At 38.7% G+C, this 26406-nt stretch overlaps 1 protein-coding gene across 4 annotated transcripts in view; it reads left to right on the forward strand.

The window, feature by feature from the left end:
• Positions 1–26406, forward strand: part of TARBP1 (tRNA guanosine 2 -O-methyltransferase TARBP1) — an 84630-nt gene that overhangs the window by 15715 nt on the left and 42509 nt on the right. For 2 of the 4 annotated variants that reach the window (XR_001441775.3, XM_001102931.4), the window contains exons 7-13: positions 2968–3103; positions 4045–4141; positions 5559–5648; positions 13169–13307; positions 15151–15250; positions 17093–17265; positions 24091–24188. Coding sequence is in view for 2 of the 4 variants with exons in the window: in XM_001102931.4 (XP_001102931.4) it covers positions 2968–3103; positions 4045–4141; positions 5559–5648; positions 13169–13307; positions 15151–15250; positions 17093–17265; positions 24091–24188 (833 nt within the window). In the remaining 2 variants the exon portion in view is untranslated. The remainder of the gene's footprint in view (positions 1–2967; positions 3104–4044; positions 4142–5558; positions 5649–13168; positions 13308–15150; positions 15251–17092; positions 17266–24090; positions 24189–26406) is intronic. The other 2 variants (XR_013411792.1, XM_015126407.3) reach the window with 1 other exon arrangement.

Consider the following 26406-nt stretch of genomic DNA (forward strand, 5'->3'; position numbering starts at 1 on the left):
GCCAGGTGCAATGGCTCCCGCCTGGAATCCCAGCACTTTGGGAGGCCGAGGCAGGCAGATCACCTGAGATCAGGAGTTTGAGACCAACCTGGCCAACACAGCGAAACTCCGTCTCTTCTAAAAATACAAAAATTATCCGGGCATGATGGTGTGTACCTGTAGTCCCAGCTACTTGGGAGGCTGAGGCAGGAGAATCACTTGAACTCAGGAGGCGGTGGTTGCAGTCAGTCGAGATTGTGCCACTGTACTCTAGCCTGGGTGACAGAGCAAGACTGTCTCAAAAACAAAACAAAACAAAAAAGCACTTGTTTTATGTAAGACCTTGTCCTAGCGCCATCCCCATTCTTCAGGTTCATTCTAATGAGGTAGGTGGGAAAGCAGAGCACAAAAGCCGTGTGATTTTTGTTTGCTGGGCAGCAGCAGGACCTACTCTGCTTTGTGAGTCCTTGTGTTACTCCCACCTTTGTGATTTATAAAATGAGCCTAGGTATGAAATATGTATTTTTTTTCTTTTGTATTTAATCTGGCAAATAGGATGACAAGATGGCCAACGGTAATGTCTATTCAAACGTCAGAAAAAAGGGAAAATGTGGTCTGTATACCATGACTTCAAATTTATAGAAAATTGATTGTTTTGATTACTTTTTCTTTAAAAAAATGAGTTAATGGAGAAGATAACTATTGGAGTCATCCTCTTTTTTTTTTTTTTTTTGAGATGGAGTCTTGCTCTGTTATTAGGCCGGAGTGATCTCAGCTCATTGCAACCCCTGCCTCCTGGGTTCAAGCGATTCTCCTGCCTCAGCCTTCTGAGTAGCTGGGACTACAGGCGTGCACCACCACACCCAGCTAATTTTTGTATTCTTAGTAGAGACAGGGTTTCACCATGTTGGCCAATATGGTCTCGATCTTTTGACCTCGTGATCTGCCCGCCTCGGCCTCCCAAAGTGCTGGGATTACAGGCGTGAGCCACCACACCCAGCCTAGAGTCATTTGTTAGTTTGGTAGATTTCAGGAGTTTAATTAAGCATCTGGGCTGCAGCCACATGGGGATGAATTTATCAGCCACATTGCTGCCTCGCATGTCAGTAGCACACGTGAGTGAAATGATGTCGGTCAGAGCTTCCCAGAATTTGAGAGCCAGGTGTTTGTGGTCCAGGACCAGGCATATCACAGATGCTTGGTAAATGTGTTGAGTCAATGCGAAACGGAAACTTGGCCATTGCCATCTTCCCAGTGTCATGAGTGAAGTGTTAGGCAAAAGATGAGATTTACTGGATTTAATTAGTGCAAATGGAAGAAAGAAAAACTGAGGCCAGGAGTTCAAAAAGAGCAATTAAAACTTTCATTCACAGTCACTTAGTCATTTTTCAGTCATGTTTCCAGTGAATATCTTCTGTGTATTCTGAATGTCTTTCATACTAGGTATTTCAAAAGATAGAAAATACACATAATGTCCTTTTAGGAGCTTCTGAGGATTTGTTCAAAGTCATTCTACAACTATGTGAGAAAACACATTTTCACTAACTGCATGAGCTGAGGGTCCTTAATAAATCACACATTAGCAGAGAGGACAGAATGAAGCAGTATCCCTTTGTATCTCAAAATAGAAATATAAAAGATAGTAATTAAATCCAAGGTAGTCAAGAAACAGCCTATGAGAAAGATGTTACTGTTTGCAGATACTAGAGGCTACTAACCATCAATACTTCCTATCCTGTTTTTCCTTAACATCTCAAATAGAAGAATGGCTTCTAATCATAAACAATTTATCTTTTACCGGCCAGGTGTGGTGGCTCACGCCTGTAATCTCAGTACTTTGGGAGGCTGAGGTGGGCAGATCACCTGAGATCAGGAGTTTGAGACCAGCTGGCCAACATGGCCAAACCCCATCTCCACTAAAAATACAAAAATTAGCTGGGCATGGTGGCACATGCCTGTAATCCCAGCTACTCGGGAGGCTGAGGCAGGAGAATTGCTTGATCCCGGGAGGTGGAGGTTACAATAAGCCAAGATCGAGCCACCGTACGCCAGCCTGGGCAGCAGAGTGAGACTCTGTCTCAAAAAAGAAAAGAAAAAATTACCTTTAAAAAAATATAGCTCCATGGGTATCAGAATCCCTATAGTATAGTAGAATACTTATCTTACTAAAATAGAAATGAAATTAAATTAACTTTCTTTTACAACGGCTTTATTGAGATAGAATTCACCCTTTTAAACCATTTGATTCAGTGGTGTTTAGTGTATTCACAAAGTTGTACAGCCATTACCACTGTCTAATTCCTGAATATTTTGATCACCCTCAAAAAGAAGCCCCAGGCGTATAAATAGTCACTTCTCATTCTCTTCTACCCATAGTTCCTGGCAGCCACGAATCCTCTTTGTCTCTATAGATTTGCATATTCTCAACATTTCATATCAGCGGAATCATACAATACGTGGCTTTTTATGTCTGGCTTCTTGCACTTAGCATAGTGTTTTCAGGGTTTATCCATGTTGTGGCATGTATCATCAGCATTGCATTCCTTTTTGTGGCTGAATAATATTTCACTGTATAGATATTTCACATTTTGTTCATTCATTTCATTGGTAGACATTTGGATTGTTTTCACTTTGACTATCTGAGTAATGCTGTTATGAATGTTCATGTACAAGTTCTCTTGGATATATACCTAGAAGTAGAATTGCCGGGTCATGTGGTCAGTCTGTTTAAGTTTTGGAGGAACTGCCATACTGTTTTCCACAGTGGCTGCACCGTTTTACGTTCCCTCCAGCATTGTGTGGGGTTCTGGGTTCTCCACATCCTCCCAGTTCTGATTATTGTCTGTCCTTTAGATTATAACCATTCTAGTGTGTGGGAAGTGGAGCGTCACCGTGGTTTTCACTTGTATTTCCCTAATACCTAATGGTATTGAGCTTCTTTTCATGTGCTTATTGGCAACAATGATAATTTAAAACTTTTTCTTTCAGGTAACTTCCTATTGAAGTTTATTCGGAAGATGACAAGTAGGCATTGGTGTGCTGTTCCCATTTTGTTTCTATCTAAGGCTTTGGCAAATGTCCCAAAATATAAGGCCCTGGGTATAGATGGGCTTCTTGCTCTCAGGTAATTTACTCTGAATATGTACTTGTATGGTTATTTGCCATGACTTTCCATCAATGTATATATTTTTCCCTCTGCTTTAATCTACAGTAAATGGAAATAGTTAATATTGGCATTGGGATGTTTGAGCTCTTAATTTTACATAAGAAAAAAATTAAAAAAATATATTATTCATATAGTTGAACTTACTTTGTTTTACAAATTACTGGTTTAAATGTGTATTGATGATATATGCTGTTGAATTTTGACCTCTTTAAATAAGGCCAGTAAGTTTTTTTTTTTAATTTGTAGGTAGAAAACTAAAGATAAAATATCAAACAATAATATTTAATAGAAAGTATTTCAAAAATGTTGGTAAAAAGGAATTTGAGGAGATGAAAAAAAGAAAAAGTATTTCAGTAAATATAAACTTCTTTAAAAGCATCTTCATTTATAGTTTTTTTTGTGTGTGTGTGTGTTTTTGAGCTGGAGTCTCGCTCTGTCACCTAGGTTGGAGTGCAGTGGCGCGATCTCGGCTCACTGCAATCTCTGCCTTCTGGATTCAAGCGATTCTCGTGCCTTCGCCTCCTAAGTAGCTGGGATTACAGGTGTGCGCCATTACTCCCAACTAATTTTTGTATTTTTAGTAGAGATAGGGTTTCACCATGTTGGCCAGGCTGGTCTCAAACTCCTGACCTCAGGTGACCTGCCCGTCTCAGCCTCTCAAAGTGCTGGGATTACAGGTGTGAGCCACTGCGCCTGGCCTGTAGTCTTATTTTTAAGAGACTTGTTTCATAGTAAAATTGAGCTCTAATAGAGGCCACAATGGGAAATAACAGCTTTGAAATTCTGTTGACTTTCTGCATTAGAAATTGTAGATGTTATAAATCAACTTGTTGATAATCACAAATTATCAGAATTGTCTTTGGGAATACGGAACTGCATTTTTTGTGTTTCGATGTCAGGGATGTTATTCATTGCACTATGATCACACATCAGATTCTTCTGAGAGGGGCAGCCCAATGCTACCTTCTTCAAACAGCTATGAATTTGCTAGATGTGGTAAGTTTCTCTTTTGTTACTTCCATTTACAAGTCTTTCTTAGTGAGTGGTTGTGCAGAAATGAGTTAACATAGCAGACCTATGACACTACCATTAGAAAGGCCTGCTTGTAAGGTTGGCCCTTGGCTGGCAATGGGACCTTGGATTTTGGGAGGATTTACACTATCCTAACTGCTAAGAGTGGCTTATTGTATCTAAAGTGTTTGTTCAATGTGGTTTATGCTGAAAACCTGCTTTCTTTCTGGGAGTCTGGAATTTCGGTATGTATGAGGCAAAAGGTACCTGCATGACCATGTTCCAGTAAAAGCCCAAGGCACTGAGTCTCTATTGAGCTTCCCTGGTAGACAGACTTTCACTGTGTTGTCACAGCTTGTTGCTGGGGGAGCTAAGCGTGTCCTGCGTGGCCCACTGGGAGAGGATTCTTGGAGCTTATACCTCGTTCCCTTTATACTTTTCCCCTGATCTTCCCCTGTATCGACATTCAAGGAATATATATGGTGCATATTCTGTGCTTTTTACAAAGCCTCAATACACATTGCTTACTACAGGGGTCAGCAAACTCTTTCTGTGCAGTGCCAGGTAGCAAACATTTTTTAAGCTTTGCAGCTGGCTTTATGATCTGTGTTGCAACTTCTGAACTAAATAAACAGGCGTTGGCTATGTTCCAACAAAACTATTTACAAAACAGGCCGTGAGTAGTTTTTGCCAATGCCTGGCCTAGATAGAGTAAGGTATCTTCATTCAAGATGCACAACCTTAAGGGAATGAAAGACTTAGGTGGTTTTCTTAGTCGGGATCATTTTTATGGCATTGAAAATAATCACTTTTTTTTTCTGAGACAGTTTTGCTCTTATATCCCAGACTAGAGTGCAGTGGTACCTTCTTGGCTCACTGCAACCTCCGCCTCCCAGGTTCAAGTGATTCTCCTGCCTCAGCCTCCCAAGTAGCTGGAATTACAGGGCACCTGCCACCATGCCTGGCTAATCTTTGCATTTTTAGTAGAGATGGGGTTTTGCCATGTTGGCCTGGCTGGTCTCGAACTCCTGACCTCAGGTGATCCACCCGCTTCAGGCTCCCAATGTGTTGGGATTACAGGTGTCAGCCGCTGCGCCTGGCCTCACATTTTGATTGAAAGTAATTTCTTCTTACAGAATTTTTTTTTTTTTTTTTTAAGATTGTGACCATCTTTAAGATAGTAAGGTCAATTTTAAGTTAACATGGTATCTTCGTGTTAAAAGTTGAATAATATTTTCTTTTTATTTGCTTTCTTTTGATTTAGCTAATGATACTTGCTTTCTTTTGATTTAGCTAATGATAACCTACTTTAAATAGTATTAATTGGTTGCCTCCACAGTGGTTTTATTCAGTTAAACATTTTAATATGAGTAATTTTTAAAATCTTTTCTGCCCTGCCCAGGAGAAAGTGTCACTTTCTGATGTCTCAACTTTTCTCATGTCTCTGAGACAAGAGGAATCCTTAGGACGAGGAACTTCATTGTGGACAGAGGTGAGATTGAAGATAATTTAATAAAGTCTTTGAAAACTATAAAAAATGATTTTCTTAATGAATTTCTGAGTAACCATTTATATAAAATATAATGATTGCTTTGTTATCTGTCAACAGAGACTTTGAAATATTGTATATTTGCTTTGAGTGGACTTAACTAATTCTACTAAGATGCTTATGGAGAGGTGGGAGAGAGGAAAATGTTTGCAGTAGAGGTAGACCTATTTAGAAGAAAATCTTTACTTGCTAGTGGGCAGATCTCAACTCTGGATGAGATGCATTAGGAATAATGACGATGTTAGACTCAAACACAGTAAGTGACACAAACTCCTCTTTCTCTTTTTTCTGTCATTGAATGGCTCCTTCCTCTCCCCCGTTGTCCAGTCCTTAACGTTTTGGTAATTCTGAGTTTGTTCTGACTTTTTGCATCCAATTCATCATGAAACCCTCCTGTCTCATAAACATCTTTCCTCTTCTCCATGCCCCACTGTGGCTCTAGCTCAGACCCTCCTCATGTGAAGCCCCTTGTGATGATGTCTTGTTGATGTTGCATCCCTGGCGTCCAGGCCTCTTACTATGCCACCCTTTTCCTCAGGACTCTTCAGGGCCAGCCTCCTCCCTCTTTTTGTAAACCACGGGATTTAGTTTATATGACTGAATTCAGTGCTTATTTGTTATGTATGTGGTTGAGTTCTGATCTTTGTCCCCTCTGGGTTTTACAGATTTTGAGAAATGAAGAAGGGGCAAATTGTGGCCTTTAAAAAATGGGGTTTTATTTTCTTGATGCATCTAATTATATGGAATTTGAAAAATGTGGAACAGGCCGGGCGCGGTGGCTCAAGCCTGTAATCCCAGCACTTTGGGAGGCCGAGACGGGCGGATCACGAGGTCAGGAGATCATCCTGGCTAACACGGTGAAACCCCATCTCTACTAAAAAATACAAAAAACTAGCCAGGCGAGGTGGCGGGCGCCTGTAGTCCCAGCTACTCGGGAGACTGAGGCAGGAGAATGGCGTGAACCCGGGAGGCGGAGCTTGCAGTGAGCTGAGATCCGGCCACTGCACTCCAGCCTGGGCGACAGAGCGAGACTTCGTCTCAAAAAAAAAAAAAAAAAGAAAAATGTGGAACCATATCATATAAAGAAAATAGAAATGATCTGTAATGCCTACCATCAAACTAGATTCATATTTTTTTGTTTAGTTTTTAATTCTTTTTCCCTATGAATATATGTGTTCTCTTACTTGCTTTCTCATTATAGATAAGTATATGTGTATTTACAATAATACATACAATCTTTCTAAATATAGATTGAACTGTTTTAAATTTTATTTTTTTGTATTCACATATATATGAGCATTTTAACATGTTGCTAAGTAATTTTTCAAGATGTAGTAAAAATTCAGTTGATTATATCTTGTAAAATTTGTTGAACTAGTTCCTTTTCTTGGACTTTGTTTCAAAGTTTTTGCTTTTATAAATAACATTGGGCTGGACGCAGTGGCTCATGTCTGTGATCCCAGCACTTTGGGAGGCTGAGGTGGGCAGGTCACTTGAGGCCAGGAGTTCGAGACCATCCTGGCCAGCATGGCAAAACCCCGTCTCTAATAAAAATACAAAAATTATCTGGGCATGGTGCTGCATGCCTGTAGTCCCAGCTGCTTGGGAGGCTGAGACAGGAGAATTGCTTGAACCCGGGAGGCGGAGGTTGCAGTGAGCTGAGATTGTGCCACTGCACTCCAGCCGGCATGACAGAGTGAGACCCTGTCTCAAAAAGTAAATAACACTGGGAGGAACTTATTCCTATATGTTTTTATTTATACCTGTTTTTTAGGATAAGTTCATAAAATTGAATTTTGCCATATTTCAACATTTTTATATGTTGATATAGATTGAGAGAGCTTTCAAAGTATGACAGTGGACATCCACTTTATCTACAGTGATACAATACCAAATGTATCAGCATGTTAAATTCTTTGCCACTTTGGTAGATGAAACACAGCATTTGGTGACTTTATTGCATTATTCTGATGACAGTTTTTTAAGACATTTTTTCATGTCTTTGTAGTATTTGTTTTGTGAATTGTCTATTATTGTCCTTTCCCCATTTTGTTTTGGGATTTTGACTCTGTCTCAAAAAACAAACAAACAAAACAAATAAAAGGGTATTGACAAGTTGTTACACCCATTGCAAATAATTTTTTTTTTTTAGTTCCTTTTTAAAAAATTTAGCTTTGCTCGCTGAATGGGTAATACATTTATGTGATTTGAAGGTTAAAACTGTTGGTCAGAAGTGTCTTATTATTGTTTTGCTCTTCTATCCTGCCTTGATCCTTATCCTACCCCACCCCATCCCTAAACAAAGGTGTTTTTGATATAGACTCTGCTTACTACCTTGCAAGTTTTCATTAAAATATGTATTCATAGTGATTTCTTTACCTCAGTAGGCAAAGACCCTTCTTAGCCTTTTTTGTAAAGTAAAGCTTGCATAGTATTTTGTAAAGTAAAGCTTGCATAGTATTTTGTAAAGTAAAGCTTGCATAGTATTTTGTAAAGTAAAGCTTGCATAGTATTCCATCTGGTGGTTATACCATTGTTTATTCAACTTCTCCCATTGCCGAACTGTTGAGTTGTCCAGTCTTGTGGCTTTTACAGACAATGCCACAATAAATGAATAGTTGGCAGGTACATCTGCAGAATGGAGTCCTAGAACTGGGATCAGTGGTCAGAGGTTGGGTGACTGGGTAATCTTTCTGGGGATTGCCCAATTTCCGTCCATAGTTTCCATATGGCTGCTGTAATAAATTACCACCAGCTTGGTGGCTTAAAATAACATACATTTATTGCCTTACAGTTCTGGAGGCCAGAAGCCTGGAATCCGTTTCACTGGTCTGCAATTAAGATTCTGGCTGGCCTGTGCTTCCGTGTAGGGGCGAGGCCATTTCCTCATCTTCTGGAGCTGTATTGCTTGCATTTCTCGGCTCATGGTCCTTTCTCCATCTTCAGAAAGAGCAGCCTGGCTTCTCAAGATCTCTGCTTCATCTTCATATCACATTCTTCTCTTCTGTTTCTGTGGTCGAATCTGCCTCTGCCTTCCTTTTATAAGGACACTTAGGATTACATTGGACCCCCTCAAATAATCCAGCATAATGTCCGCATCTCAGAATACTTAATCTGCAAAGCTCCTTTTGCTGCATAAAGTAACATTCACAGGTTCCAGGGTTAGGACCTCGGTATCTTTGGGGCCTACCATAGGGTTGCAGGAATTTCACAGGGTATGATAGTGCCTGTTGTGAAGCAGGATTTTTTACCAATCTGGAGGATGGGAAAGGGCATTTCAGTGTAATTATAATTTATCATTCTCTTATAGTTTGTAAGTTCGGGCATCTTTTCAGTTTCATTTTGATTTTTGATTTTGTTTAGTTTTTTTCCCAGTAGCTTTTTACTCTGAAAAAATTTTAAAAATTCTTAGAAGAATGTAATGAACTCTCATCACCCACCATATATGGTCTTTTTTTTTCTTTTCTGAGACAGAGTCTCGCCCTGTTGCCCAGGCTGGAGTGCAATGGCGTGATCTTGGCTCACTGCAACCTCTGCCTCCCAAGTTCAAACGATTCTCCTGCCTCAGTCTCCCAAGTAGCTGGGATTACAGGCACCCGCCACCATGTCCAGCTAATTTTTGTATTTTTAGTAGAGATGGGGTTTCACCATGTTGGCCAGGCTGGTCTCAAACTCCTGACCTTGTGATCTGCCTGCCTTGGCCTCCCAAAGTGCTGGGATTATAGGCGTGAACCACCGCACCTGACTGGCCCATCTTCTTTGACCTGGACCTCCTACTCTCCCTTCCTCTCCCAATTATTTTGAATCAAATCTTACCAAATCTTACTTTTCATCTGTAAGTATTTGAGTATGTACTGCTAAAAGATAAGGAGTTTAAAGGGCTTAAAAATAAGCCCTTATCACACCTAAAAAAACTAACAATATTTTTGAAATTTATTTTATTTTTGTTTGGTCAGATGTCCAATTTTGTTTGTTCGGGTATTCAAATAAAGCCTATTCACTGCAGCTAATAGGCATAGCTTTAAAATTGTGGACTGTAATCCGGCTGGAATTTATTTTGTTGTATGGTATGAGTTGTGAGGTTTAAAAGAGAAAATTCATGTAAAAATGCTGTAGGCTACCTTTAGCCCATATTAAATGTAAATATCTCCTATTACTAATAATGTCTTTTTGCCCTGGTTTAAGGGGTGAAGCGTTTGCCTCTTGTATTGTTTATTTGTTTTTAAGGAGCCAGCTGTTAGATTTCTTTGTCTGTTCCCCTTGATTTTTCGGTTCTGTGATGCTTCGGTGTCTTTTTTCATCTTTGACTCTCCTTTGGTTTGTTTTGCCTGTCTCCTGATGTCTTGGAGTCGTTTGTTGAGAACTATGTATTGCACATCTCCCACAGGCCACGCACTGTGCTGAGTGTTGGGAATACGGTGGTCAGTGAGAGAAACACGTTGACTACCCTCAGGAAGCTTCTAGTTGGTGGTTTATAGCTGAATCCAGATTTCAGTTCTTTTTTGTTGGAAAGCACTTGCATATATGTATATATATTTTAGTGTAGATTCGACTGTATCCTATAACTTTTGTACATAGTGTTCTCATTATCTTAATACCTAGTTATTATGTTAAGTCATGTAAAGTCATTGATATTCAGTCATTTTAAACCTGTAGAAATGGCTTTTTTAATGTAGCTCACTCTAAATAGTTTTTTAATTAATAGACTTTATTTTTTGAAACAGTGTTTGGTTTCCAGAAAAATTAAACAGAAAGTACAGAGAGTTCTGACCAGGCATGGTGGCTCATGCCTATAATCCCAGCACTTTGGGAGGCCCAGGAGGCCAGATCGCTTGAGCTCAGGAATTTGAGACCAGCCTTGGTAACATAGCGAGACCCTGTCTCAATATATTTTAAAAATAAAGTAATAATGTAAAAAAAAAAAAAAAAAAGTACAGTTTCCATATACTCCCACACCACTCTTCCCATCCCTACATACAGTTTCCCCTATTGTTAACATTTTGTATCAATGTGGGTCATTTGTTACAATTGATGACCCCCATATTGATTACTATTATTAACTAATGGTCATAGTTCACATTAGGGTTCACTCTTCACATTGTACATTCCATGGGTTTTGACAGACATATCATACACAATAGTCTCCCTGCCCCCAAAAATTCTCTGTGCTCTGCCTGTTCATCCCTCCTTTCCCCCAAACCTTGGCAGCTGATCTTTTTACTGTCTCTAGTTTTGTCTTTTCCATAATGCCACATAGTTGGACTCATACAGGACATGGCCTTTTCAGATTGGCTCTTCTACTTAGTAATATGCATTTAAGGTTCCTTCTTGTGTTTTCATGGCTTGATAGCTCATTTTTTTTTTAATGCTGACTAAGACTTCATTATCTGGATGGACCACAGTTTATTTATCCATTCACCTACTGAGGGACACCTTGGTTGCTTCCAGGTTTTGGCAGTTGTGAGTAAAACTACTGTAAACATCTTTGTGCAGGTTTTTGTGTGGACATACCTTTTCATCTTATTTGGGTAAATACCAAGGAGCACAGTTGCCAGATTGAGTGATAAGATTCTGTTTAGTGTTATGAGAAATTGCCAAGCTGTCTTTCGAATTGTACTAGTTTGCATTCCCACCAGCAAAGAATGAGAGTTCTTACTGCCCCACATCCTCTTCAGCATTTGGTTTGTCAGTGTTCTGGATTTTAGCCACTCCAATAGCTGTATAGTGGTGTCTTACTGTTTTAATTCCCAATTCCCTGAACATAGATGATACTGAGCATTTTGTATATGCTATTTACCATCTGTATGCCTTCTTTGGGGGAGGTGTCCAGTTCTTTTGCAAATTTTTAAATTAGGTTGTTTGTTTTCTTATGGTGAGGCTTTAAAAGTTCTTTGAATACTTTGGATACCAGTCCTTTATCAGATACGTGTTTTGCAAATATTTTCTCCCAGTCTGTGTCTTGTCCTTTCATTCTCTTTATGTGTCCACATAGATTTTTGAGACTTGTATTTTAATGGGGAATCAAGGGAGCCTGCCTACCCAGAGACTGCCATTTAAATGTCATTTTAAACGATAAGGCTGACATGAAAACTCTTTGAAGGGTAAATATTCTGAATTTTGTGACAGATTTGATAGAGGGAAAGAAAAATATCAAATATGAATTAGAGTTTAGTTGTCAAAAATAATTTTGGTACAGCAGAATCATGCCTGTGGAAATACAAGCTTTGAAAAGCCTCGCGTATTTTACAGCAATAATTAGGAAACGTAGTCTGGCCAGTTTTAGAGGAATACAAAGAAAAGTGTATACTGTTAGAAGATAAATACCGGCTGACCTCACTGTTAGACAGATAATATCTTAAGATTATCCGACTTGATAAAGACCTACACAGAACAACCTCCTCTAGCGTTATTGACCTGCTCACTCATTGTACCTGTGTGGTGTCTTTTTAGTCCTGACCACTTCATTCATCCAGAGTCATTCATCAGTTTCGTCTTTGGTCGAATGATGTATTCTTCCTTTGCCTCCTTGTAGTAAACTTTGGATAACCCTAATGGACACAAAAAATAATTTTTCAAAAATGCTTACTTTTTAGACTCATTTCATTATTATTTTCTTCATATTTAAACTCAGTTATTGAATTTGCTTATTAAGACAGATATTATAAAAAGGAAATTGAGAACATATTTAGATTTTAAAACAAAAGTTTGACCATTACATGTGACCAAAGATGAGTTGTGAAATTATGTGACTTTTATTTGCAAACCTTCTAAGAGATGTAATGGAGACGGCCTTGGACAATGTTTCTCTTTTAAATTAATATACAGTATTTTAATATGCGTGTATGATAGAAAATAAACTTGTGAGGAGGGTAGGAACTTTGATTATAACTTAATTTTCAAATTCTACCTTCTCTCAATGATAAAACTTCTTGTTTTAGCATGTGAAGCTGGAAGAAGTTTTAGTTGAAGGTTGTAATTTGTTTTATGTAATGCATTATTTTTTATAGAGATCTTTACCTCATTCAAATGTACATTTTATGTAAGGTATGTTAGAATTTCTTGCCTGTTAATGAAGTTTATACATTCTTTGAAGGAGATTAGAAAACACATACACACACATATATATATGTGTGTATATATGTCACATATATATGTATATATACACCACATATATGTATATATCACACATATATCACACATATAGTACATATATGTATATATCACATATATATCATATATATCACATATATAACACACATACATATACACATACATACATATATACACACAGTTTTTTTGTTTTTACTGTCTGTGGAACTCAAGTATGCTAGTAAATGGTTTATTACTTGTATTCAATTATTTAAATTCAGTTTATTGTGAAATAAAGAAAATTGGTTTAAGGAGATTAGAAACCCTTTGTTCGGTTAGGTTTTTAAAATAAAGTAATAACTGTTCTCTTCCAGCTGTGTGACTGGCTACGTGTTAATGAAAGCTATTTTAAGCCATCCCCAATGTGTAGCTCCATTGGACTTCACAAGACGTCTTTAAATGCTTATGTGAAGAGCCTTATTCAAGAGTATGTTAAGTCATCTGCCTGGGAAAGTAAGTCTGCAATCATTTTTATGGATTGATATAACCAAAATATTTTAAAGAACTTTTAACTAGTTTTTCAGACCCAGAGTTAGGCTTTATGAAATATATGATGATTTATTGATGCCAAACTTGTATTTCAGTAAAATAATATGAAAAAAAAACGGAAAGATACTGTCTTCTAACTTGTATTAATACTTTATCTCTTCTGAGACTTGAGATTTTAAATTACTTTATGTTTAAGGAAGCTAATAAGTTGCCAGAGTTAAGAAGTGGACAAAAGTAATTTATTTATTCTACAGTTACTGGGTCCCTATGAACTAGATACTGCAGATATGGCTTTGGAGCCTCTGTAGTGGAAATATGTGCATTGGAAATATGTGTTTATCTTTTTCGTTTTTAAAGCACTATGTTTAGTATGAACTGATTATGAAAAACAATTTTAAACAAAAGCTGTGTTTAAAAGGATAGTTTTGTTAGTTTCTTTTTCAGCAGATACTTTGCAACATCAATTTTACAAAAATCCTTTCTTTGAGGAAATACGTAAGACATTAGAGAAGCACTCTTAACAGATTCATTAATTAGGATTCTTTTTACATTCCTAATGCTTCCTTTTCATTAAAGTCATTGGTGATAATTTAGGAAAATTGCATCTTCGAATTTAACATGTCTTAAATTTCCTAGCTGTGTCTCACACAAAGTCATTTTCATCTCCTGGTTTCTCTAAGCTGACCATGGACTAGGTCTTAAATGATGAGATAATTATCCTTCCAAAATGCATGAGTTTATGCTTCTTGGAACATTTGTCTTTTGTGTTTTTAGTCTTTTTTGGTCTGTCCGTGTCTAGTAAATGTCCTATGCTGTTAACATTGGAAGATTATTTGAAGTAAATAGGTTAGTCCCTACTAAAGTGGACATACACTGGGGGGTCAGATAGAGGCCTGAGAGGCCATGGCCTTTGTGTCTTCATTTAATCTCATTGCTGGTCACATTTTAGGGAAGACTCATTTCAGCTGAAATACTAGAGTTGCCTCTTACCGAGTTACCTTGCATCTACCGTTGCTTCCTCTGCAATATCTTTTCCACATGGTACCTAGATAAATCTTTACAAATTTTGATCTTAGACATTTTTCCTCCACTTCTTTGTATAAGTTCCTTTTAACCTTCGGTCGCTTCCTGTTGCCTTTAGGGCAGAGACAAAGGTCCTCTGCATGGCCTGCAAGGTTTCCTGGTCTCTGTTCTCTGCCTGTTTATGCCCCTTCAGTTTTTGCTACTCCCTGTCACGTAGTGCACACCTGAGCATACTTCTGTTTTCTGAATATGGCATGCCTCCTTCTGCCAGAAGACCTTTGATGTGCTCTTCCTTCTGTCTAGAAAGTTCTTACGTCCCTTCATCTTTCCTCTTGAGTTGTCACACTCAGCCCAATTGTCATTTCTTCAGGAAAACTTCCTCTTACTCTCCAGATAAGGGCACATCTTCCCAGTGTAGACTCCACTAGCACCATTTACTTCTCCTTTATAGCCCTCACTATAATTGCAATTTTCTGTGTATTTATTCTTTGATTAATGCTTTTCTCCTGTACACTGAATTCCGTGAGCACAGGAACCACTGTGTCTGCAGCACCCAGGTAATTGCATGGCATGTAGCAGGTACACAAATTTGTTTTTTGTTCATGTGAAATAGATACGTATAATAATGAGCCATGCTTTAGGGTGTTCTACTGTATTTCATCTCAGTTGTATTTCTCTCATAATTTAATAAGGCATAATCATTTAGTGGGGTTTTTTTTTTTTGAAGCATCATCCTTGAAGGATTTTGTTAATGCTTTGCCAACCTTAACTATTGTTATTTAAGCAGGAGAAAACTGCTTTATGCCTGATTGGTTTGAAGCCAAGCTTGTTTCTTTGATGGTCTTGCTGGCTGTGGATGTGGAAGGAATGAAGACTCAATATAGGTAATTGTTCTATAATTGAAAAGAAAACCTATTTTAAAAAAATCCTGATCAGAATTATGATGTGTATTCAGATTTTTGAATGATTTAAGTGAGTTGATCACAAGGTATTAAGGGAGCGTACTAGAACATTCACAGTATACCGAAGAAATGTTTCAAGCTAATAACAAATAGGAATAAAGGCATATTAGTGCTTTTAAATTGGTAAATTAAATGTTAAACTTAACAATTTAATGTTAATTAGATGGCTGGGCACGGTAGCTCACGCCTGTAATCCCAGCACTTTGAGAGGCCAAGGCGGGCAGGTCACCTGACATCAGGAGTTTGAGGCCAGACTGGCCAACATGGTGAAACCCTGTTTCTACTAAAAATACAAAAATCAGCCGGGCGTGTTGGCACATGCCTGTAGTCCCAGCTACTAGACAGGCCAAGATGGGAAGCTCACTTGAACCGGGTGGCGGAGGTTGCAGTGAGCCAAGATTGCACCATGGCACTCCAGCCTGGGCCACAGAGTGAGACTCTGTCTGAAAAAAATTTAATGTTAAATTAGAGAAGATTAAAAAACTATATACAATAATCACTGGTTTTATATCAGAATATTAGAAGTGGATTACAAGATTCCAGTGTAAGTTTAGGTAAAGAGATTTACTGGATTTGACTCCTTTGTACAATACATAATCCAAAAAAATAGTAATAAAGATAAAACAATCTTATAACAGTCTTTTTTATATTTTGTGAGAATGGAAGCAGATCAGTTTTCACTAGATTATAGTTTTGCAATAAGCAGCATCCTTAGGTAGATCTGGTAGGATATTTGCATGGTATACAGTAAATTTGATTTACACCAAATTTCTTTTCTAGACAAAGATTTTGTACAGAAGTTGGTTATCTAGCCTGGGAAAATAAGTGAGACCCCGTCTCTACAAAAATTAAAAAATTAGCCGGGCATGGTGGTTCACACCTGTGGTCTCAGCCTCTTAGGAGGCTGATGTGGGAAGATTGCTTGAGCCTGGGAGGTTGAGGCCACAGCGAGCTGTGATCACACCGTAGCACTCCAGCCTGGGCGACAGAGTGAGACCCCATCTGGAAAAAAAAAAAAAAAAAAGTCGGTTATAACAGTTTTTAATGAATGCTTAGTTGTTTCTGTTTGTTTGTTTTGGATTTTTAAAACATGTTCTATTTCCTTGACTAACTTATGTTTGTTTTGGTTTTATATTTTTATATTATGGAAGCAGGGTCTCATCAATTTAATTTACACATAAATTGGGTATAGGATTTCCTTCCTGCTGGTGCCTGGCATTGAGGACGGTGGTTCTTCCCTGTGCTTTCTTTTTTTTTCTTTTTCTTTTTTTTTTGAGACGGAGTCTCGCTGTGTCACTCAGGCTGGAGTGCAGTGGCCGGATCTCAGCTCACTGCAAGCTCCACCTCCCGGGTTCACGCCATTCTCCTGCCTCAGCCTCCCGAGTAACTGGGACTACAGGCGCCCGCTACCTCGCCCAGCTAGTTTTTTGTATTTTTTAGTAGAGACGGGGTTTCACCAGGTTAGCCAGGATGGTCTCGATCTCCTGACCTCGTGATCCACCCGTCTCGGCCTCCCAAAGTGCTGGGATTACAGGCTTGAGCCACCGCACCCGGCCCCCTGTGCTTTCTTTAGTGAGTCGTTACACTCGGGAAAGCACGGACCAGAAGATGAGTCCTCATAGCTGCTGGTTGTCTCGGTCTTTCATGAGAGTAACTTTGTCTAATTGGATCCGTTAGCTAACCAGTTTTCACCCAATTATAGGCGGGAAGCAATTTGCTTACTCTTTTGAAATGGTTGATTTTGGCCTGTCTTTTAATGTCTAGTGGAAAGCAGAGAACAGAGAATGTATTGCGGGTATTCTTAGATCCTCTTCTGGATGTGCTTATGAAGTTTGGTACCAATGCCTACATGCCCTTGCTGAAGACTGACAGATGCCTCCAGTTGCTGTTGAAGCTGTTGAACACATGCAGGTTGAAAGGTTCCAGTGCCCAGGATGGTGAGGATAAGTTGTTTCTCTTGGTGTCTTGCTTGATGCAGCATTGGTATTTAGAGTGAGAAGAAATTTCTGACATTTTAAAATAGAAAACTTAACTCAGTAAATAATGTATTGACAATCTCCCAGTGGCGCTGGGGATACAGTGTTGAAGGAGCAACCATCTGTTCTCGTGAGTTGACATTCTAGTGGTTTACATGCGTTGGTTACTATAATGTAATTTCATTTGCTTTTTAGAAAAATTTATGCGTGCTTATTGATTTACAGACCATTTTAAATGGTCACTATTTTGTATATGTTTAAGCAGGATCCATTTCTGATTGCCATTCTGCTAAAGCATGAGAGTGGCAGTGATTTTATAATTGCTTGTCTTTAAATATGTTCATCTTTGAGTACCTTTTAAGTAGAAAATACTTCACAGAGAAAGTTAGTGATAATAGGTAGAAGCATTGAGCTCTTTCTTCTCTCCTTAAACTAAGGTATGTAAAACAGCAGTTGAAAACCCATAGACATCAGAGATGAGCGTAGCGACAGGTGAACCTCCCAGTCCTTCCTGACCAGTGTCATTTGCAGTTTTAGAAATTTCCTATTTAAAAATTCTAGAGGAGCATTAGTATTAGGTTAAACCTGAGAATAAAATTGATATGATTATATTTGAATATATGCTTATGAAATATCCTGTTTTTTTATAATGATAGTAGCAGAACCAAATGCTATGAAAATACAGTACATTTTTAGAAGACTTTCAACTCCTTAAGGGCATACATTTGAATTCATTGGAGCTGTCCTGATTATTTACTCCTATGCTCAGTGCTTTCAGTGTAGAACTGGCTCACACGTGCCCTTGAAAAATTGCCATAATTTTGGATACAAACAAAGTAATGTGTGATATGTAAGTTATATATAAGTTAGGATGCAAAGTAATTAAACACCTGTGTTCTCACGTGCAACCTAAGAACGAATTTACCTGTTTAGTGCCCTCCTGTTACTCTTTGTCTTCCTGTTTTGACTTTTATTACATCCATGCATTTTAGAAAAGGATTTTTAGCACATATATAGATATTTCTCAACAAGATATTATTTTTTTAACTACTTTATTGAGGTATAATTGACATGTTAAAAGGCTTTACATATTTAATGTACACAACTTGATGAATTTGGGGATAGGTATACACCTGTGAAACCGTCACCACCATCAATGCCATAGACGTATCTTTCACCTCCCAAAGTTTCCTCCTACTCCTATTATTATTACTCTTTGTAATAAGAAGACTTAACCTAAGATCTTCCCTCTTATCGAATTTATGAGTTAGAGATAGAAACTTGGGAGTCATTAACATACAGGTGGTATTTAAAGTCATGAGACTGGATGAGAGTGTTAGGGTAGCAAGTGTAGATGGAGAAGGGGTCCAAGTACCTTGGGGACACCAATGCTAGAGGTTAGGGAAGTGAAGAGGAACAGCAGAGGATACCTAGGGGAATTCATAGCCAGAGAGGAGGAAAACCAGGAAGCCAGTGAAGAATGTGTTTCCTGAAGGAGGGCAGTATCCCACACCAGAGGCTGCTGATGCCCTGACGGAAGGACTGGGAATTGACCGTCCAATTTAGCAACGTGGAAATCAGTGGCGACCTCGACAGAAGCAATCTAGGGCAGTGGTAGGGGCCGCTCAGGGAGAGAAATGAAAATAGTGAGTAAAATAGCGAGTTTTTTGTGTGGAGGGGCAGAGGAATGGGGCCGTTGGTGGTGAGGAACAAGAAGGTTTTTTGTTTCCTTAAGAGGTGGATATAACCATGTGTATGTGCTGTTGGAAATGATTTCACTGTGGGAGGTTTTGAAGACATAAAGAGGTGGTATTTGCTGACTGGCATCCAAGCATAGGTGAGAGTGTATGGAATCCAGGACACAAGTGGTTCTAGAAGGTTCCAGAAGGAGCACTGATAGAGATAAGTGCAGGTGGGTGGATATAGGAGGTCGTAGAAGTTCTTTTCTAATTTATTCTGTTTTTTTTTTTTTTTTTTTTTTTTTTGAGACGGAGTCTCGCTCTGTCGCCCAGGCTGGAGTGCAGTGGCCAGATCTCAGCTCACTGCAAGCTCCGCCTCCCGGGTTTACGCCATTCTCCTGCCTCAGCCTCCCAAGTAACTGGGATTACAGGCGCCCGCCATCTCGCCCGGCTAGTTTTTTGTATTTTTTAGTAGAGACGGGGTTTCACTGTGTTCACCAGGATGGTCTTGATCTCCTGACCTCGTGATCCACCCGTCTCGGCCTCCCAAAGTGCTGGGATTACAGGCTTGAGCCACCACGCCCGGCCATTATTCTGGTTTTTTAAGGAAAGAGGAGATAGAGTGAGGGTGGGGGTGGAAGTGTTGGCAATGTAAGGACAGGGTATAAGTATCTGTCTGGGAAGGAGGCTTTGTGAGTGCTCTAAGGCAGTACTGTAGGATTGCTGGGCTTGCTGAGCGCGCCCCTGAAGTTTCGATCGTGAATCCACAGTGACGGCATCCAGATGGCTGTGTTTTCCTCCAGCCTGTGATGTGCAATACCACTTTACTGTGCCTAATCAGATGAGATTCAGGGATTGCCGTTCTGCAGATACAGTTTTTGTAAAATGATGTTTCCGTGATTATATGTTTAATCTGCAATAACTGTATAATGTTTATTTTTAAATTTGAGGAAACATACTTTTAGTTATAATACAGCTTCCCTTTCATTACACTGGATTATATGAGCCTTCAGTAATTATTACTGCTTCTGTCCTCACTGATGGCTGAATTGGTCACTGTGGTGGGCTGGTCTTCTTTGCTGAGTCTCGCTTTTTTTGTGGGAGTAATCTCTTGTCTATTGGAACTTTTCTTCCTGACATAGCTTTTTATACATAGTTTTACACATAGATAGTTTTATACATAAAGTTTACATTTTCACTGTATGTGAGTGTACAGTTCTGTGACAGAGAGTACATCCGCACTGTTGTGCAGCCGTCACCATCATCCATCTCCAATTTTCCTCTTCCTGAACTGGAACTCTGTACTTGTCAAACACTAATTCCCCATTTTCCTCTTTCCCCAGGCCCTGGCAGTCACCATTCTACTTTCTGTCTCTATGAGGTTGACTCCTCTGGGTACGTCCTAGAAGTGGAATCATACAGCATTTGTCCTTTTGTGTCTGACTTATTTCACTGAACATCGTTTCTTCTAGGTTCATCCATATTGTAGCATGTATCATACTTTGATTCCTTTAAACAGCGGAATAGTATTCTGTTTTTTGGCTAGATTATATTTAGTTATCCATTCTTCTGCTGAAGAACAATGGGATTTTTTTCACCTTCTCTTTTGTGAATAATGCTGCTGTGAACATGGGTGTACAAATGTCTGTCTGAGTCCCTGCTTTTGATTCTTTTGGAAGTGGGATTTCTGTATCATATGGTAATTCTGTTTCATTTTTTGAGGAACTGCCATACACTTTTCCACAGTGGCTGAACCATTTTACGTTTGCACCAGTAGTGCACAAGGGTTCCAGTTTTTCCACATCCTCTCCAACACTCGTTAATGGGCTTTAAAAAATAATAGCCATCCTAATGGATATAAAGTGCTACTTCATCATGATTTTGACTGTGATCGCTTTTTGACCAATTCTGGTACCACTTCTTTTGGGATTCAGTTTACTACTACAAATTATATGAGGCATAGGGAAGGAAACCAAACCATAATTTTTTTTTTTTTTTTTTTTTTGAGATGGAGTTTCGCTCTTGTTGCCCAGGCTGGAGTGCAATGGTACGATCTCAGCTCACTGCAACATTTGCCTCCCAGGTTCAAGTGATTCTCCTGCCTCAGCCTCCCGAGTAGCTGGGATTACAGGCATGCGCCACCATGTCCGGCTAATTTTGTATTTTTAGTTTCTCCATGTTGGTCAGGCTGGTCTCGAACTCCCAACCTCAGGTGATCTGCCTGCCTCGGCCTCTCAAAGTGCTAGGATTACAGGCATGAGGATTATAGGCATGAGTCACTGGGCCTGGCCCCAAACCATAATTTTTATTCTGGCTTGAACTTTTGCCCACAATTTGTATATTGTGACAGGGTATTAAATTCAGAGATGTGGCAGTGACCAAGGGATGTGCCTTGAGGGTGAGACAGAGGCTCTTTTGTATTGTGGTAATTAAGAGGAACCCCTGGGGTAGGGATGATAATATTGGTTGCCTTGAAGGCAGCTACTTTTCTTCATATCATTTTGTTCTCTCTTCTCCAAGGCCTAAGCTTTCCCTTGAAATCTCAAATTTATTTTAATTGAATGACTTTGGTTGTATACAAGGAAAATAAAACTGTTTTATGCTATTAATGTGAGTTTGATATTTAAAGAGTTGACTGTATATATAGGAGAACGAAAAGGCAGAAAGAGTAGTGTGGAATATGGAAAATAAGAGTATTCTGTTTTTCCCATATTCATTGGTTATAGTTTTGAATTTTTTAATAAAGGCTTTTACTTTCCAATCATTTGCTGGTGGCTTCTTGACCTGGCAAGTGACTCATGAGATACTCCAGAGGCCATATAGCCCCTGGGTAACATGAAAATTTAAAATTAATTTTTAATATATGTAATCTCTTAATGAACACTCAGAATGATAATACAGCATTTTATGAGGTGTCTATTAAATCTTCTGCCTAGTTAGTCCTTTGTCAGATACGTGGTTTGCACATTTTCTTCGTGTCTGCAGCTTATCTTTTCAGCTTCTTAATAGTGTCTTTTGCAGACCCAAGTTTTTATTCTGATGAAATCCAGTTTATTTTTGTTTTGTTTTATGGATCATGCAGTAGGTATTATGAGTGAGAACTCTGCCTTAGCCCCAGGTCATATAGGATTTCTCCTTAGTTTATTATTTTACTTTTAGATTTATGATATATTTAGGGATTAATTTTTAAGGTGTAAGGTTTAGGTCAAGGTTAGTTTTTTTGCCTTTAGGTGTGTAGTTGCACCAGCACCATTTGTTGGAGAGCCTGAGTATCCTTTCTCTGTTGAATTGTTTTGTACTTTTGTCAAAAATTAATTGGCCGTGATGGAAACAATCCAAAGTAGATGGGTAGATGAATGGATAATATGTGGTTTATACATATTCAGCCATAAAAAGGAATGAAGTAGTAATACATGCTACAACATGAATAAACCTTGAAAACGTTATCATAAGGTGATCACTAAAGATCACATATTATATGATCTTATTTAAATGAAGTGTCCGGAATAGGCAAATCTATAGAGACAGAAAGTAGACTGGGGTCGCTTAGGGCTGGGAAAAAACAGGGGTTAAGGGCCTGATGATTTAAAGGGTATGAGATTTCTCTTTGTGGTGATGAAATGTTCTGATGTTGACTGTGGTGATGGTTGCACATATCTGTGACTGTACGAGAAACCACTGAATTAGATACCTTTAATAGGGGAATTGAGTGCTCTGTGAATTCTATCTCAAAAAATTGTTTACAAATAATTAATTTGGCTGTATTAGTATTGGTGTAATTCTGGACTCTATTCTGTTCTTTTGATCTAAGTGTTTATTCCTTTGCCAATACCACAAGGTTTTGGTTACTGTAGATTTATAGTAAGTCTTAAAATAGGTAGTGTGGTTCTTTCAAATTCTTTTTTGTCCCAAAATATTTTTAGCTATTCTAGTTCCTTTACCTTTCCATATAAACTATATCATCAACTTATATGTACCTACAAAAAAAAAGTCCTGCTAGGATCTTGACTGGAATTACATTAAATACATAGATCAGTTTGTGGGGAATTGTTTTCTTATGCTGAAACTTTTAGTGCATGAATATGGTATTTCTGTACATTTATTTATTTAGAGACAGGGTCTCAGTTTGTCACCCAGGCTGGAGTACAGTGGTGCAATCTCAGCTCACTGCAGCCTCCACCTCCCATATTCAAGCAATCCTGCTGCCTCAGCCCCCCAAGTAACTGGGACTGCAGGCGCTCACCACCATGCCTGGCTAATTTTTGTATTTTTAGTAGAAATGAGGTTTCGCCATGTTGTCCAGGTTGGTCTCAAACCCCTGACCTCAGGTGATCTGCCCACCTCAGCCTCCCAGAGTGCTGGGATTACAGGTATGAGCCACCGCGCCTGGCCCGTCTCTACATTTACTTAGGTTGTCTTCGATTTTTTTTATCAGAGTTTTATAGTTTTCAGCATATAGATCTTACACAGGTTTTGTAAGATTTATAACTATTTCTTTTGAGGGGAAGCTGTTGTAATTGATAGTTTTAAAATTTTCAATTTTTAACTATATGTTACTAATGTATAGAAATATGATTGATTTCGGTTTGTTGACCTTGTATCCTGTGACCTTGCTGAAGGACTTACTCATTCTAGGAGTTTGTTTGAAGGTTCATTGGTCATTGCCTGACCAGAAAGCTGGCGCCCATTCTGCTGCCCACCTTGTTCACTGCTTCTGCATCTGGTTACAACTGGGAGGAGGACCAGAGGGAGAAACATTAGTAAACTCACCACTGTTCAGTGTTACTTCTCTCTGAATCCACCTGCTATTTTTTCCTTGTCGAGTTTTCAAATAGCTGCTTCGTGCATTCTGTCCAGGGTTTATAGCTGTGTTCAGTGGTGGAGGGAAGAGTGTCCCTGATCGATTCTACCTACAACTGGGACTCCTAAGTGACTTAAGGTTAAGTATAGCTTTCCCCATGGGGCGAATAATGATTATATTATTGCAGTTTATTTTTGGCAAGTGATTCACTTGCTTAGCCCAGTTGTACATTTACTAGAAAATTTGGTGTGTTTTGTACCAAAGAACTGCTATCATTTTAGTTGCATGCATTTTTCCCCCATACAGATGAGGTGTTTACTGTTCTTCAGAACTTTGTCATGTCTACTACAGAGAGCATTTCTGAATTTATTCTCAGACGACTTACTATGAATGAGCTAAATAGTGTAAGTATTCATTGGAGTAACTTTCATTTCTTTCATTCTTTTCACCAATATTTCAGTGATCACTGACACTGTATTAAATTGAAAAGAAAAATTAATTTTCTCAAGAAACGGTCTTAGGATGCAGCAGAAAAAGACTTAGACTTTGGAGTCTTCTAGTTCCAATTCTATCTGTATTGTTAGCTATGACCTTGGGCAAGTTACATAGATCTTCTGAGCCTCACCCCGTTTACATCCAAGGGTTTGGAGAGTTTCAAATGATGTAACATATTTGAAGTACTACACACATTCAGTGCATTTTGGGGCCCATATCCCGAGATTCTGATGTGGCAGGTTTGAGACCAGACCCTGAGTGGGGGTGCGTGTGTTAAGAATCCATCAGTGATTCTTAAATGCAGTTAGTTTTTAGGTATAGAGGATGCTCTGTGACTGTAGCTGTCTTCTCTCTCTCTAGACTGTACATAATTGTTCTTTTAGGACATCTAAACAAGCTTTTCCCCTTAAAGAATACCTTGAAAATACCAGTTCTGATATGTCTGTTAATTTTTTTTTTGTTTGTTTAAAATATCTGGGGACAAATGTTGAAATAATTTGAATGCTTTTAAATACCCAATTAAATATTAATACATTTGTTTGATAGCTTACGCAGGTATGAAAATATAAAAATACAAGTATTCGACTGAAAGACTTGAGATTTTATTATAGAAAGGCAAGGAAACTATTATGAAAATCTCTTTGGAGTGGGGAATATTTATCTCTGTCTTCCTTAATGTTTGTCAAGCAATCATTAATATGAATTCTAGTACACCTAAATTTTTAAGAAGTCATTTATTTATTTTTAATTTTTGTGGGTACATAGTCGGTGTATGTATTTAACCAAGAAGTCATTTAAATATCTAAGTAACTTTAAAATGTAAGTTTTGCTCCAATACCACTTTTTATCTTCAGTATTATTTTTACCTTTTTATATGGGAAATTTCCAAATGTATATAAAAGAAGTTTAATGACCCTCCCTTATGCTTATATGATGCCCCGTTATATAACATGTTTTTGTTTGTTTGGATTTTGAAGCTAAATATAGCTTAAAGGGAAAGCTTGATGTTATTTTATCTTTTAGATGCAAAGATTTAAAAAAGTAATTCCATATATGATAGTTTTAAATTGTTTTGAAAAAGCCATTCTTTAATATATTAATTAGAATTTCCAATTAAGTACGTTTGTTTAGTGGCTTAGAGTTTAATAGCGTTCTCTTCCCACAGTTTCCCCTGTCAGCAGTGTGCTGGTCAGTGTTTAATGACTGACTCTAGGGGAAAAAAGAGCCTGCCTCTGTAGTATTTACCAATTTCCACGGCCGATTTCAACCTACCAGTGTGAGGCCATTGAGTTGGAAAGACAGATGACCTTCAGTCTTTGCACTGCAGCTGCCACGCCACTGCCTCTCTTAGTTCACAGAGGAAATAGTGACTGTCCGGCTGGAATGCTCTCAATTTCCAGTTGCCAGATGTATGGACTTAGGCTATATGCTCACCCACACCTGAATCCATCCTCCCTGTTTTCCCTTTGTTACAAGAGAGTAAGAAAATTGGGATTTCATCCATTTCCATTTTCTTAAGCATTTTACACTATTGATTATCTTCTTTCTTTCTTGTGTTTTCAACGACTGCTTTTCCCCTGAATTCTTTTCATGAGCATTTTAACAGGTTTGAGGGTCCCTCATTTTATTTATTTATTTATTTTTTATTTTTCTGAGATGGAGTCTTGCTCTCTTGCCCAGGCTGTGGTGCAGTGGCCCGATCTCAGCTCAGTGCAGCCTCCACCTCCCGGGTTCAAGTGATCTCCTGCCTCAGCCTCCCGAGTAGCTGGGATCATGGGTGTACACCAACATGCCTGGCTGATTTTTGTATTTTTAGTAGAGATGGAGTTTCACTATGTTGGTCAGGCTGGTCTTGAACCCCTGACCTCAGGTGATCTGCCTGCCTTGACCTCCCAAAGTGCTGGGATTACAGGCGTGAGCCACGGCGCCCAGCCAAGGGTCCCTCATTTTAAAAGAACCCTCTCTCAATTTCATGTTCCCTTCTAGCACCCTATGTCCTTCTCTTTAAGCAGACTCAATTTAATTCTAATTTGGTTTTATCTTTGTTACAACACAGAAGTGACTCTCGCTAAAGTTGTCAGCGACTCTTTGTCATAAACTTAATGGATACTTTCCAAACTATATTTT

This window comes from Macaca mulatta, chromosome 1 (genome assembly GCF_049350105.2).
Source record: "Macaca mulatta isolate MMU2019108-1 chromosome 1, T2T-MMU8v2.0, whole genome shotgun sequence".
NCBI classification, from domain to species: domain Eukaryota; kingdom Metazoa; phylum Chordata; class Mammalia; order Primates; family Cercopithecidae; genus Macaca; species Macaca mulatta.